General features: G+C 51.1%; 1 protein-coding gene across 1 annotated transcript in view; it reads left to right on the top strand.

Annotated features, from left to right (window-relative positions):
* The first annotated feature begins 6229 nt into the window (after positions 1–6229).
* Positions 6230–11579, top strand: part of CASQ1 (calsequestrin 1) — a 29915-nt gene continuing 24565 nt past the window's right edge. Inside the window, exon 1 of the mRNA XM_026657998.1 lies at positions 6230–6898. Within this exon, the coding sequence (XP_026513783.1) occupies positions 6659–6898 (240 nt within the window). The 5' untranslated portion in view covers positions 6230–6658. The remainder of the gene's footprint in view (positions 6899–11579) is intronic.

Here is an 11579-nt window from a genome sequence, read left to right as displayed (position 1 = left end):
ACCAGGGTCAATCCGGAGACACCCACTGACTGCAATGGGATCAGGGCTGGATTCTGATCTCGGTTACACCAGGGTCAATCCGGAGACACCCAATGGGTCAGGGCTGGATTCTGATCTCGGTTACACCAGGGTCAATCTGGGGTCACCCCAGATATACATTGACCAGAGGTGGGCCTGGTGAATTACAGTCAGCTTCCCATCCCCTGCTTTCCTTGGTGGGCAGCGCCTCAACCGTTGTTCTCCCTCCCTCCCCCTTAGGTTTCTTTGCCCCCATCCTATGGGCCGACCCTTCTGAGGTGGGGGCTGGGGGTTGCTGTTGACTTTAGCGGGAGCAGGACTTGCCCACAAACTCCCTCTCTCCCCTCCACTCCTCTGGCTCCCTCTGCTCTAACTCCACACTGGCCACACTCCCCGAGCTCCGGGTTCTTTGCACACAGGTCTCTAGGCCCCATTGCAGACTAGGGACTGGCTCCAATGTTCAGATCCAATTCTGAGCATCCCCAGAGGGTGAAACCCTCCCCTTGGGGCTGAGCGTCAGGGCCGGTGCTACCATTTAGGCAAACTAGGCAGTTGTCTAGTGCGCAAGGTGGAAGCATCTCTTTAAGTGGCATGAAAAAAGCGTGTTGTATTATACACACCCAAACTGGGAAACGACTGCCCAGGAAGGAGTCCTGCAGAAAGGGAGCTGGGGGTCAGAGTGGATCACAAGCTAAAAATGAGTCAACAGTGTAACACTGTTGCAAAAAGAGCAAACATCCTTCTGGGATGTGTTAGCACAGTGGTTCCCGAACTTCAACAACCTGTGAACCCCTTTCACTAAAATGTCGAGTCTCGGGAACCCCCTCCTAAAAATGTATATTTCCAGGGATTTTCTTCTTTATCTGAGTATAAATGATAAAAGCAGTGATCTGGGAAATATAACATTTGTTTTTATGACATGCATATTATACACACTATTTATTATTTATTATTATTTATCATTACAGTATTTTTATTACATTATGAAAATGGCAACACTCTTCCAAGAGCTCACTTTCGTAGCTTGTATCACTTTGAATAAGCCTGTTATAAGACAAGGCTCCTATGTTTCATCAAGGAATATCAGATGTGAAACATCATGAAGGTATTTAAGAAGCCAACTCAAAGAGTTCCTCCTACACAAGCATTCAGGTCTTGAGCAGTCCAGGCAAACAATGCACGTTACAACAAAGCTTAAACTTGTTCTTCATAATAATTAAAAAAAAAACCCAATACTAGCTGCCTATTTAATTTTAAAATCAGCAAAAAATATCCACCTCCCTTTCCATTTCTTATAAGGAGTCTTGAAGTTTAAATCTCCTCAGTGTGATAGATATGCTTGCTTTGATCTGCTTAGCTCGTGGAAGTCCAGTGGCTCCAGGCTGTTGGCCCTGTGCTGCCCAGGGTCCCTAAGGAAAGCTCTGTCCGCCATTAGGGAATTTTTTTCCGAGAACCCCCTGTAACATTTCGTGAACCCCCAGGGGTTCACAAACCCCAGTTTGGGAACCACTGTGTTAGCAGGAGTGTTGTAAGCAAGACACGAGTAGTAATTCTTCCGCTCTGCTCCATGCTGATTGGGCCTCAATTGGAGAATTGTGTCCAGTTCTGGGAGCCACATTTCAGGAAAGATGTGGCCAAATTGGAGAAAGTCCAGAGAAGAGCGACAAAATGATGAAAGGTCTAGGAAACATGACCTATGAGGGAAGATTGAAAAAATTGGGTTTGTTTAGTCTGGAGAAGAGAAGACTGAGAGGGGACATGATCACAGTTTTCAAGTACATAAAAGGTTGTTACAAGGAGGAGGGAGAAAAATTGTTTTTCTTAACCTCTGAGGCTAGGACAAGAAGCAATGGGCTTAAATTGCAGCAAGGGAGGTTTAGGTTGGACATTAGGAAAAACTTCCTAACTGTCAGGGTGGTTAAGCACTGGAATAAATTGCCTAGGGAGGTGGTGGAATCTCCAGCATTGGAGATTTTTAAGAGCAGGTTAGACAAATACCTGTTAGGGATGGATAATAGTCCTGCCATGAGTGCAGGGGACTGGACTAGATGACCTCTCAAGGTCCCTTCCAGTCCTGTGAGTCTATGAACTGGGGTGCGTTCCTAATTCGGGTTATTTCTCTGACACAGACCATCTCCAGTGGATGTTAGCCAGGACCATGGTGCAAGAGGCCCCTAGGCAGTGGGTGCAGAGCCAATGTCACCCTCAAATCCCCCGGCGATTCCTACCGCTAACTGGGAGGAGCTGTGTGCTGTGATAGTGGGTTGAGGCTGCTGGCTGCGGCTGCTGTACATATTCCATTCAAAACGTCCTGTGCTAAAAGAACATCCAGATGGCAAAGTCAAGCGCTCCAAAGCTAGAAAATTCACTAAGGTGGCCTATGGCACCTTAATTCCACCTCCTTGTGCGAATGCATTATGAGACAGTCATTAATTACAGGATCACCTGCTAGTTTGGCCACAGGACCCCGCCTCGTTCAGTGTGCTGCACGGATGGTGCTCATTGAATGGGTAGCTGTTCAATCATTCTTTTTAGCCTCCCCGTGCCGTGTGGCTCGAGATATTCTTTCCCGCACACCATCCCAACCCTGCTCTGAATACAGACTCATTCATTTCCTCCGGTGTTTTGCCGTGGCACGCTCATCATTGCATCTTAGCGCCTTACGAACATTGACAATTTCAGATTCACAACACGCCCGTGAGAAGAGGGGGGTCTTATTTTCCTCATTTGACACCTGGAGAATGGACACAGAGAGAAATTAAGATCCTAAACATCCACTAAAATTTGAGGGCTCAGTGTGGGCTGCCCAGGGCCCGCTTCTTCAGGGCACTTAGCATTTATGCTGCCCTTTATACGCTCAAAGCTCAGCTCCCCACGGCTTCGGCTTGGCACTTCTGCACATCAGACCCCAGGGTCTCAAGACAGGCTGCCAGGAAATGGGCAACACACCATTAGTGACCACCTGGGAGAAGTTTAGTTTAAGTGACTTGCCCAGCGTCCTACAGGGACAGAATCCAATTCTCCAGGGCAGCCTCAACACACCTCCCAACATCTGCGAGAAATGAGGCAAGGATCCTACAGACAACAGCCTCCTTCACTGCACTGCAATGCTCCATCCCCACAGTGCTGCCTCTCCTTCTCCACAGACCCCCGCACCACATTTGTGCCCCTTCTGAGTTCAAGTCTGGCTGTCCCTCCTCCCGCTCCAGCTGCCTGGATGCTAGCATGGAGAGACAAGTTCCCTGCTCTCCAATCCTGTGTCTGTCTCGCCAGCGTCCCCCAGCAGAGGGAAGAGCAATTGCAGGGGAAATCCCACTTAACCCCACAGCCCCACGGTGGAGCGCACTCATTCGCTCTTTAGGGGTAGCATGTGCAGTCTGGTTGGGACATAGGAGCTGTGAGGGGCTGGAGAAAGCTCAATGAAGATGGAATTTTTGGAGAATTTAGTTGCCAAATTCTAACAAGTCTCTACTGAGCATGTGCAAACTGAGCTGTTTCAGAGGCTTATCACTGAGCCAAATGTGGGTGGATTTTCAGGGCAATGTCAAAAGGCAGATCCCCGACCCCAAGGCGACCGCCGGGAAAGATGTCAAGTCCTTGCTCCAAAGTGTGTGGGGGGATGCTAGAAATGTCACCACTATTTTTTACCATGGGCAAAATAATATATTTCCCCCCAACCTCGTTCTCGGAAACATCTGAACCTTTTTATCTGAAATATTCAAAGGAAATCATTAAATGATCAACATGAGGCAGGCACCACATGGAAAAATTCAGCCCAAACAATTACAGTTTGGCGAAGTTAGTGGCAACTGAAAACAAGGTCTTATAATGGGATGTGTGGACAACTCTCAGCCACCTATGATATTGTAGGGAGCACTAGTAGTGACCCTATAGTTAGGCAGCCTCACACTTTCCAATATAAAGGCCTGTTGCAACCTTCTGGGTTTGTTTGTTTTTTTTTGAGAATACACCTCTACCCCAATATAACGCTGTCCTCTGGAGCCAAAAAATCTTACCGCGTTATAGGTGAAACCGTGTTATATCGAACCTGCTTTGATCCGCCGGAGTGCGCAGCGCCCCCCCCCCCCCCCCCCGGAGCACTGCTTTACATCTGAATTTGTGTTATATCAGGTCGTGTTATATCGGGGTAGAGGTGTACTTGAATAGTGCGTGCAGATGTGTCGCCCCATCTCAAAAAAGATATATTGGAATTGGAAAAGGTTCAGAAAAGGTCAACAAAATGATTAGGGCTTCCGTATGAGGAGAGATTAATGAGACTGGGACTTTTCAGCTTGGAAAAGAGACAACTAAGGGGTGATATGATAGAGGTCTATAAAATCATGACTGGTATGGAGAAAGTAAATAAAGAAGTGTTATTTACTCCTTCTCATAACACAAGAACTAGGGGTCACTAAATGAAATTAATAGGCAGCAGGTTTAAAACAAGCAAAAGGAAGTATTTCTTCACATAACGCGCAGTCAACATGTGGAACTCCTTGCCAGAGGATGTTGTGAAGGCCAAGACTATAACAGGGTTCAAAAAAGAACTAGATAAGTCTGTGGAGGATAGGTCCATCAATGGCTATTAGCCAGGATGGGCAGGGATGGTGTCCCTAGCCTCTGTTTGCCAGAAGCTGGGAATAAGTGACAGGGGATGGATCACTTGATGATTGCCTGTTCTGTTCATTCCCTCTGGGGCACCTGGCATTAACCGCTGTCAGAAGACAGGACACTGAGCTATATGGACCTTTGGTCTAACCCAGTATGGCCGTTCTTATGTTCTTATTAAGATCCCGCACCTCCATTTTTGCAGCAGGCCTTTGATATCTGGCAGAGAGAAGGCCCTGGGGTTGGGGAAGTGCTTTTCCTTTGTCCCATGAAATTCTGTTCGCTTTTGCTGACAAATAAACTGTTAAAAATCACCATTTCCCATCACTTGCCTTCCTCTGGGAAATGCTGGAAGCAACCAAAATAACAACTGAGCAGCGACTACCTTTGGGTTCATTTTAAACTATCACAGTGTCACAGAACTGTGCATCAGAGGCCTGTTCTAAATTTCCCGACCTATTCTGTCCTGGTTCAGTTCCCCTGCCCATCACCATGGTATCTGGTCACCTAGATTGTGCGCATCCAAGCCCGCTGAGGGACCAGGATTGCTGGAATCTTTCCAAGTAAAGCAACTGTTTTTTAACATGCAAAATGGCTTTCAAAACAGCTTAAAAAATTGATCCCCAAATGTATACAGTGTTTGTATACAGAGGTCTCCCCTGGCAGCCAGTCCTCCCGCCCCACTCCCCACAGCGCCCCTTGCTGGGAGAGGCTGGGGCAGCTGGGAACTCCCCCCAGAACCAGGGCTCCACCCCACTTCCTGCAGTGCCCCCTGCTGGGAGAGGCTAGCCGATTAGTGGCCGGACCTGACCTCCCTTCCATACAGATCCTAGCTAGAGCCAGCTGCCCTTGAGCGGGCTCTGAGCTCTCCTGCAGCCTATCCCACACGGACACTGCCCGTGCAGTCAATCCGCAGGCTGGCGGGCTCGTTTGAAAGCGTTCATGCTCTTGAATGGGCAGAATCCCTTTCCAGCGCGATCCAGAGCCCACGGCCTGGGAATCTGGCAGTGACGGCTCAGTGTCTCCGTTACCACCGCCTGGATGTCGCACGCAGCGAGGATGAGGGGCCCGGGCGGGCGCTGGAGACAATGAACGGAAATGATCAGAGTCCAATCCCCACCCACGTCCACCCCACCCTCTCCCCCATGTAACTCAAGAGCCCCCGAGATTCTCCAGTCTGGGCCATGCAGCATTTCCCCCCTCCTTGGCCCCTCCCTCCTGCTCTCTCTAATTACCCACCATCCGCACAAGCCCATCTTCATTTACCTCCGACTCATCTTATCTTATTTTTAGCCTCCCCTTCTTCCCTCACCCCCCCCCCCCCAGCCTCCCAGTCTTGTCTCCTTTTTCCTTTCTTAATATGGTGATCAAGATGCCATCAAGTTGGACTGGAGGAGGAAAGGGGGCTGGGTGGGAGAAGAGAGAGAGAGAGAGAGAGAGAGAAGGATCAAAAGGAGAAACTCTATCCACCCCCCCCCCGCCTTTTTTTTGCTGCATTAAAGTGGGTCTTTGGGGGTGGGGTTGGCGATGGAGGCATGAAACCATTGCCTGTATATAAGGCTATACGTCTGCCATATACATATATAGTCAGGGAGTGACGGGGTGGGCTGCTGCAGGTGGGGCCAGGCTGCGTGGGATATGACAGCCCTCCCCTCCCCAGGCCCTCCCCCCACCAGCCTTTTTTATGCCCTGCCTGTCTCTTTTCTTCTTTGCTTTTGAGGCTCCGTGCCCCTCAGTGCAGCTGTCGCCACCCCAGCGCTGCCCCTCGGACGCTGCCAGCCTGTGCCAGCTGAGAGCCAAGGCAGCCTCCCACCCTGGTTCCCCGCCCACCTCCCGCCATAAAGAGAGCCGGACAGCAGGCCAGAGGAGCAAGGGGACAAGATAGGAGGGAAAGAAAGAGAGAGGAGGGGAGCTCCAGGGCAACTTCTTTTTTCCCGCGTGGGGGGAGGGGGCAGGAAAGACGACCGTTTCCCCCACTGGGAACTGCGACCCGAGCGTCTTTCCTTCTCCGCCGGACCTGCCCCGCATCGGGATGAAGTGGTTCGGGCTGCTGCTGGCGCTGCTGCTGGCTGCGGCGGGCCCTGGGGCCCGGGGCCAGGAAGGGCTGGATTTCCCCGAGTACGACGGCATCGACCGCGTCGTCGACGTCAACGCCAAGAACTACAAGTCGGTGCTGAAAAAGTTCAGCGTGCTGGCGCTGCTCTACCACGAGCCGGTGGGCGACGACAAGGCCTCGCAGAAGCAGTTCGAGCTGGAGGAGCTGATTTTAGAGGTAACGTTGGGGGCTCGGTGGGGCGGGGAGAGAGGACGGATGGGGAGAAGGAACGAAAGAATGAAAGGTTGATGCTTCCCAATGCTAGAGCCCTTTGAAATGGACCCAGCACCTTTGATCCATAACTGGATCAAGCTCTGGACCATACACGCATGAGCCAGTCCTGCCCTGGCTGCCTATATAGGATCTGATGGGCTTTTTCTATATGTAGATCACTCTACCTGCCTCTGAAATGCAGCTGCCTCTGGGGTGGAAGGTGGCAACTGGAAGCAGGGCAGGGAGTGAAGCTGCTGGAGCTGGGGGTGGAATTTAGGGAGGCCAATGAAAGTAATTATTCCCCTGGCTGGAATGTGGCCCGGGACTCTCGCATCTTGTCTGCACTTGGGAGAAAGAGCCCTGGGATTGTGAATGGCCAGCTGGCGTTAGGTTCAAATACGTGGGGGTGAGAGCTGGGAAAGTGACACTTGCCAGTTAACAAAGCTACCAATGAGGGTAATTATAAGTGAGCTTTTGTGTCGAAAGCCCCTTGAAATACATGTCACGATGTGAGGTTTCCACCCCAGAACTGCCTCCGGCCATACTATAAAGGGTCATCATTCCCCCTCCTCTCTCTCTCACACACACACACACAAACAATTGCCCCCATAGCTGGCCCAGGACCCCGGCTCATGCTGGCAGACCCAGCCTATGGTGCGCCTACTCAGTTAGCAGACCGTATGTCTGTATTTGTGCCTGGCTTTTCTTCAAGCCCAAGTCTTGTGCTCTCTGGGGGCACCAAGATTCACTTTAACCCAGTGACATTTATTTCCCTTTTAACTTGATTGATGCTGACAGGGCAAGCGATTTGGAAAGAAATGTGAAAGGAAGTGAGACCCCGGATTCTGAAACATCTGGAGAGAGTAGAAATGTCTGGTGCAGTCAAGTTATGCAAAAAGAACAGGAGTACTTGTTAGTCGCTAAGGTGCCACAAGTACTCCTGTTCTTTTTGCGGATACAGACTGCTACTCTGAAACCTGTCAAGTTATGCATCACCCTTATAAAATATTTGAAAGCAAGGCCTGAAATGCTACAGTGTTACTGCAATGTTACTGCAGTGAAACTACTGTTTTATTACAATATTATTGCAGTGTCACTATAATGTTACTACAGTGTCATTAGAATGTTACGACAGTCTTATTACAGTATTACTACAACGTTACTACAGTGTTACTACCATTTTGTTACTATATTATTGCAGCGTTACTACAATGTGATTATAATGTTGCTACAGTGTTACTAGTTTTATTACAATATTACTGAAGTGTTGCTAAAGCGTCACTATAGCATTATTACAGTGTTAGCAGTGTCACTATAATATCACTGCAAGGGTATTACAGTATTTTGGAGACCTTTACTGTAATATTTTTATAGGGGCTAATAGGGACATTGGGTGCCCAGTGCAGAAGAAGGCCCCTCCCAAGTGCGTGTGAAAGGACAGCAGTATCTGCACATTATGTACCGAACCAGAAGGGGGCGTTCTCCTAGGGAGGGTTGGGTTTCACTGGCTGGCGCTCCTGCCTGGGGCTCAGCTGTGGGTGCCTCTCTGGGTCTATGAACCATTCCCAGAAGAAGGCTCTAAATTTGCAGCTTCCATACTTGGGATGGGTGCAGGAATGAGGCATAGCCTGGCCACCCCCCATCCCCTGCCCTGGAAGGCTTGTCTCCTGGAATAATGTCCCGCTGGATCCTGAGACTGAGAGGATGTGTGACTGCTGTCGCGTCTGGCCAGCAGCCTGCCCTGAAACAGAATCAACGGCAAGAGTTGGTTCAAGAGATGATGCACAGTTAGGTGCAATGTTTTGTGCGTTCCTCTCATGCATCCGGCATCTGCCATGTTGTAGATGGGTCTAGATGAACCATGGGTCTGAACCACTAAGACAGGAGTCAGCTGATGGATTGCGAGGCTGTTAGGGTGTATGGCATGAGACCCAATATCAAACAAGATGGACCATTGGCCTCTTCCAATAGGCCAAGAGCTGGGATACTTTACTAAATGGATCCCTTATGCATTTCAGTATGGCAAGAGTAGGGCTACCAGGCTAAGAGGGGCCACTGTTCTCTGCAGATGTGGCCAGTGCAATGTGCTTGTGAATGGGAGAGAACAGCTGATGGTAGGAAAACTCTGGGTGCCTCTGAGCCCCAATAGTCTATCCCATAGAGCCCAGCGTGATTGGGTTCTTCTCCCCAGAGTGAGATGTAGCAGATCCATCCTGCTCTGTGGTGCCCTGGGGAGACTCGGAGCCAGGGGACCCCTGACAGAGCACCCACAGATACCCAGGGGAATCCCCCAGGACTCAGTGCCAGAACCTTGGTTACCAGCTTTTCTTCAGATGCTGAGCATCTCTGGTGCAAATTTCTGGGGATCTGCAGTGGTGAGACATTGAAGGGTTCCGTGCCTAGATTCGAGAGATAGACAGATGGGGTGTATGGGGATAGATAGATAGATAGATGTAACCCACACATCTATTTGCTCTACAACCTTAGCTAACAGTCAACTGGCTTATAGCTCATGTGGTAGAGGCACATGCACTAAGCTCCAGAAGTCCTAGGTTCAATCCCGCCGATGACCGGGGTCTGTTGGCGTTACAGATAGATAGATGGGGGGTGTATGGGGATAGATAGATGTGTTTAGGGGAGAGTCATGTACAAGGGCCTTCTCTGTGGGGAAGGGGTGGTCAGAGGAGCTTGAGGTTTCTGCATCCAGCCTTGCATCCAACCAGAGGAAACTCCCTTCAGAAGGGCAGGTGATGGGCAATCTGCTGCTCCAGAGACTGGGGAGGGAGGAGACAAGAGGCAGTGCTGGCTCCCTCCATCAATTCTCTGCTTGCTGTGCCAAGGGCCCATCTCTGATCCACAGGAGGACGGGACTCGTTATGGGGGCCTGGAACCTTTCTCCTCTAGGTCACTCAGCCCAAGGTGGCACTGACTGAATGGAGTTTCCTGTTGGCTGGTGTGAAATGGGACTATTTCCAGGTGTCCACAGCACAAAATCCCTCCCCCAGTGGCCCCAGCCCAGCGGAGAGGCGGGATGTGCTAGCGAATAGGGAACAAGGCTGGGAGCTACCAAACCTGGGTGCTATTCCTGTGCGATGTCACACACACCCCCCTCTTTTCACTCCCTCCCTTTGTCAGTCTGTGAGCTCTGTGGGGCAGGGACTGTCGCTCACTCTGTCGATGGGCTCCACCCTGCACCCTGCATTATGGGGCACTGACCTTCGCTGGCGGTTCTAGGTGCTACCATAATGGCCTTGTATATTGGATTCCTCCAAGTGATGGGTAGGGCCCAGTGGCAGAGCCGTGGGGGCAAAGCTGCCCATGCTGTCCTTGACGTGTGGGGCGACGCAGGCCTCGGCCCCCCACGGCTGCCAAGCTAATGCCTTCTATGAGCACCCTCTTCTGTACAGTCTTGCATCAACTCTGCAATGTATTTATATCTCTGAACTGACCACAGGTCTAATTATATCCTGCTCTTTAACTGCACGAGTCCCTGGCACTAGTAGGTTTGCAGCATGTGTTGTGAGCTGTGGTTTCCTGTGAAGCCCTGCGGCTGGACGGTAATTAGCTCAGTGGTTGTTCGCTCTGGGAGGGAGGGTTTCGTACAGTTTGGAGGCTGTTGCCATGTTTTGGAGACATGTTATGGAGGTATCGTGTCGGGTGGAGAGGTTCTGTGGAGGAATCAGCTGTTGCCATGGGCTTAGCAAGGGTCCGATGGGTCTTGCAGGACCGGGCCAACAAGATACTTGCTCGTGGGAGATTGGGATGGAGGGTTGTGGGGGATTGGGATGGAGTTAGTGCCTGGGACCTGCTGCCGAGATGTCACATCGCCCAGGGCCACCGCAGGGAGGAGGGACCACTCTAGGGGCAGGCGACAGCAATGGCTGCTGGAAGGGAGCCCAAAAATGGCAGAGATGGGAGCTGAGTCCTGGCCATCCATCTCCAGAGTGCACTTCTGTCCTGCACAGCTCTCACTGGAGCCACCTTGGCTATGTGCCCTCTCCTCTGGACGGATCCAGCTGACCCCTTGGTGCTCAGCTTTCCTGGCTCTCTCTGAATGATCCTAGCTATGAGTGAGACCAGAGAACACTTGGAAGATCTAGCTGAGATGAGGACCTGGTGCAGCTTATGCGCTGCCCAAATCTATCCGGCTACAAACCTCTTGCCAGTGCAGGTTCTCTCGCAGGACCCTCAGTGCCTCCTGCTTCTGGCCTGTGGGAAGGACTGAATGGGCCACAGAGACCCAACTCCCCTGCCATCCCTCCAGGGCAGGTCTGAGGCAGACGGTATGGCTCGGAGGTTAGCTATCAGACCTTTCCCTCTGACTACGCCCCAGCCATGGGGCCTTGTCTCCTGCTTCTGGGTCAAAGTTCTGAGGCAGCAGCACAGTGCAAAGGACATTAGCCCTACCCCCCTTCCCTGCCCCCAGGGTCTGCAGCCCAGGGCTGTTCTCCTTCGCATGTCGCTGAGACTCGAATTCACAGGGCATAAGTAATGTTTGCGTAGGGCTGCATGGCTGCTTGGACTGGGGCGCTGGAGACAGGCAGGGTGGATTTCCAGGAACACTCAACATTCTCCTAATGCTGCTTCCATTGACGTCAACGGGGAGATTTACCAATGGGATGTCAAGGGAGCGGGGTCGGGCCGA

This window comes from Terrapene carolina, unplaced genomic scaffold (assembly GCF_002925995.2).
Source record: "Terrapene carolina triunguis isolate 2854851 unplaced genomic scaffold, T_m_triunguis-2.0 Scaffold378, whole genome shotgun sequence".
Classification (NCBI taxonomy): domain Eukaryota; kingdom Metazoa; phylum Chordata; order Testudines; family Emydidae; genus Terrapene; species Terrapene triunguis.
Note: the sequence above shows the minus strand (reverse complement) of the source record. Positions and strands in the feature narration are given on the sequence as shown.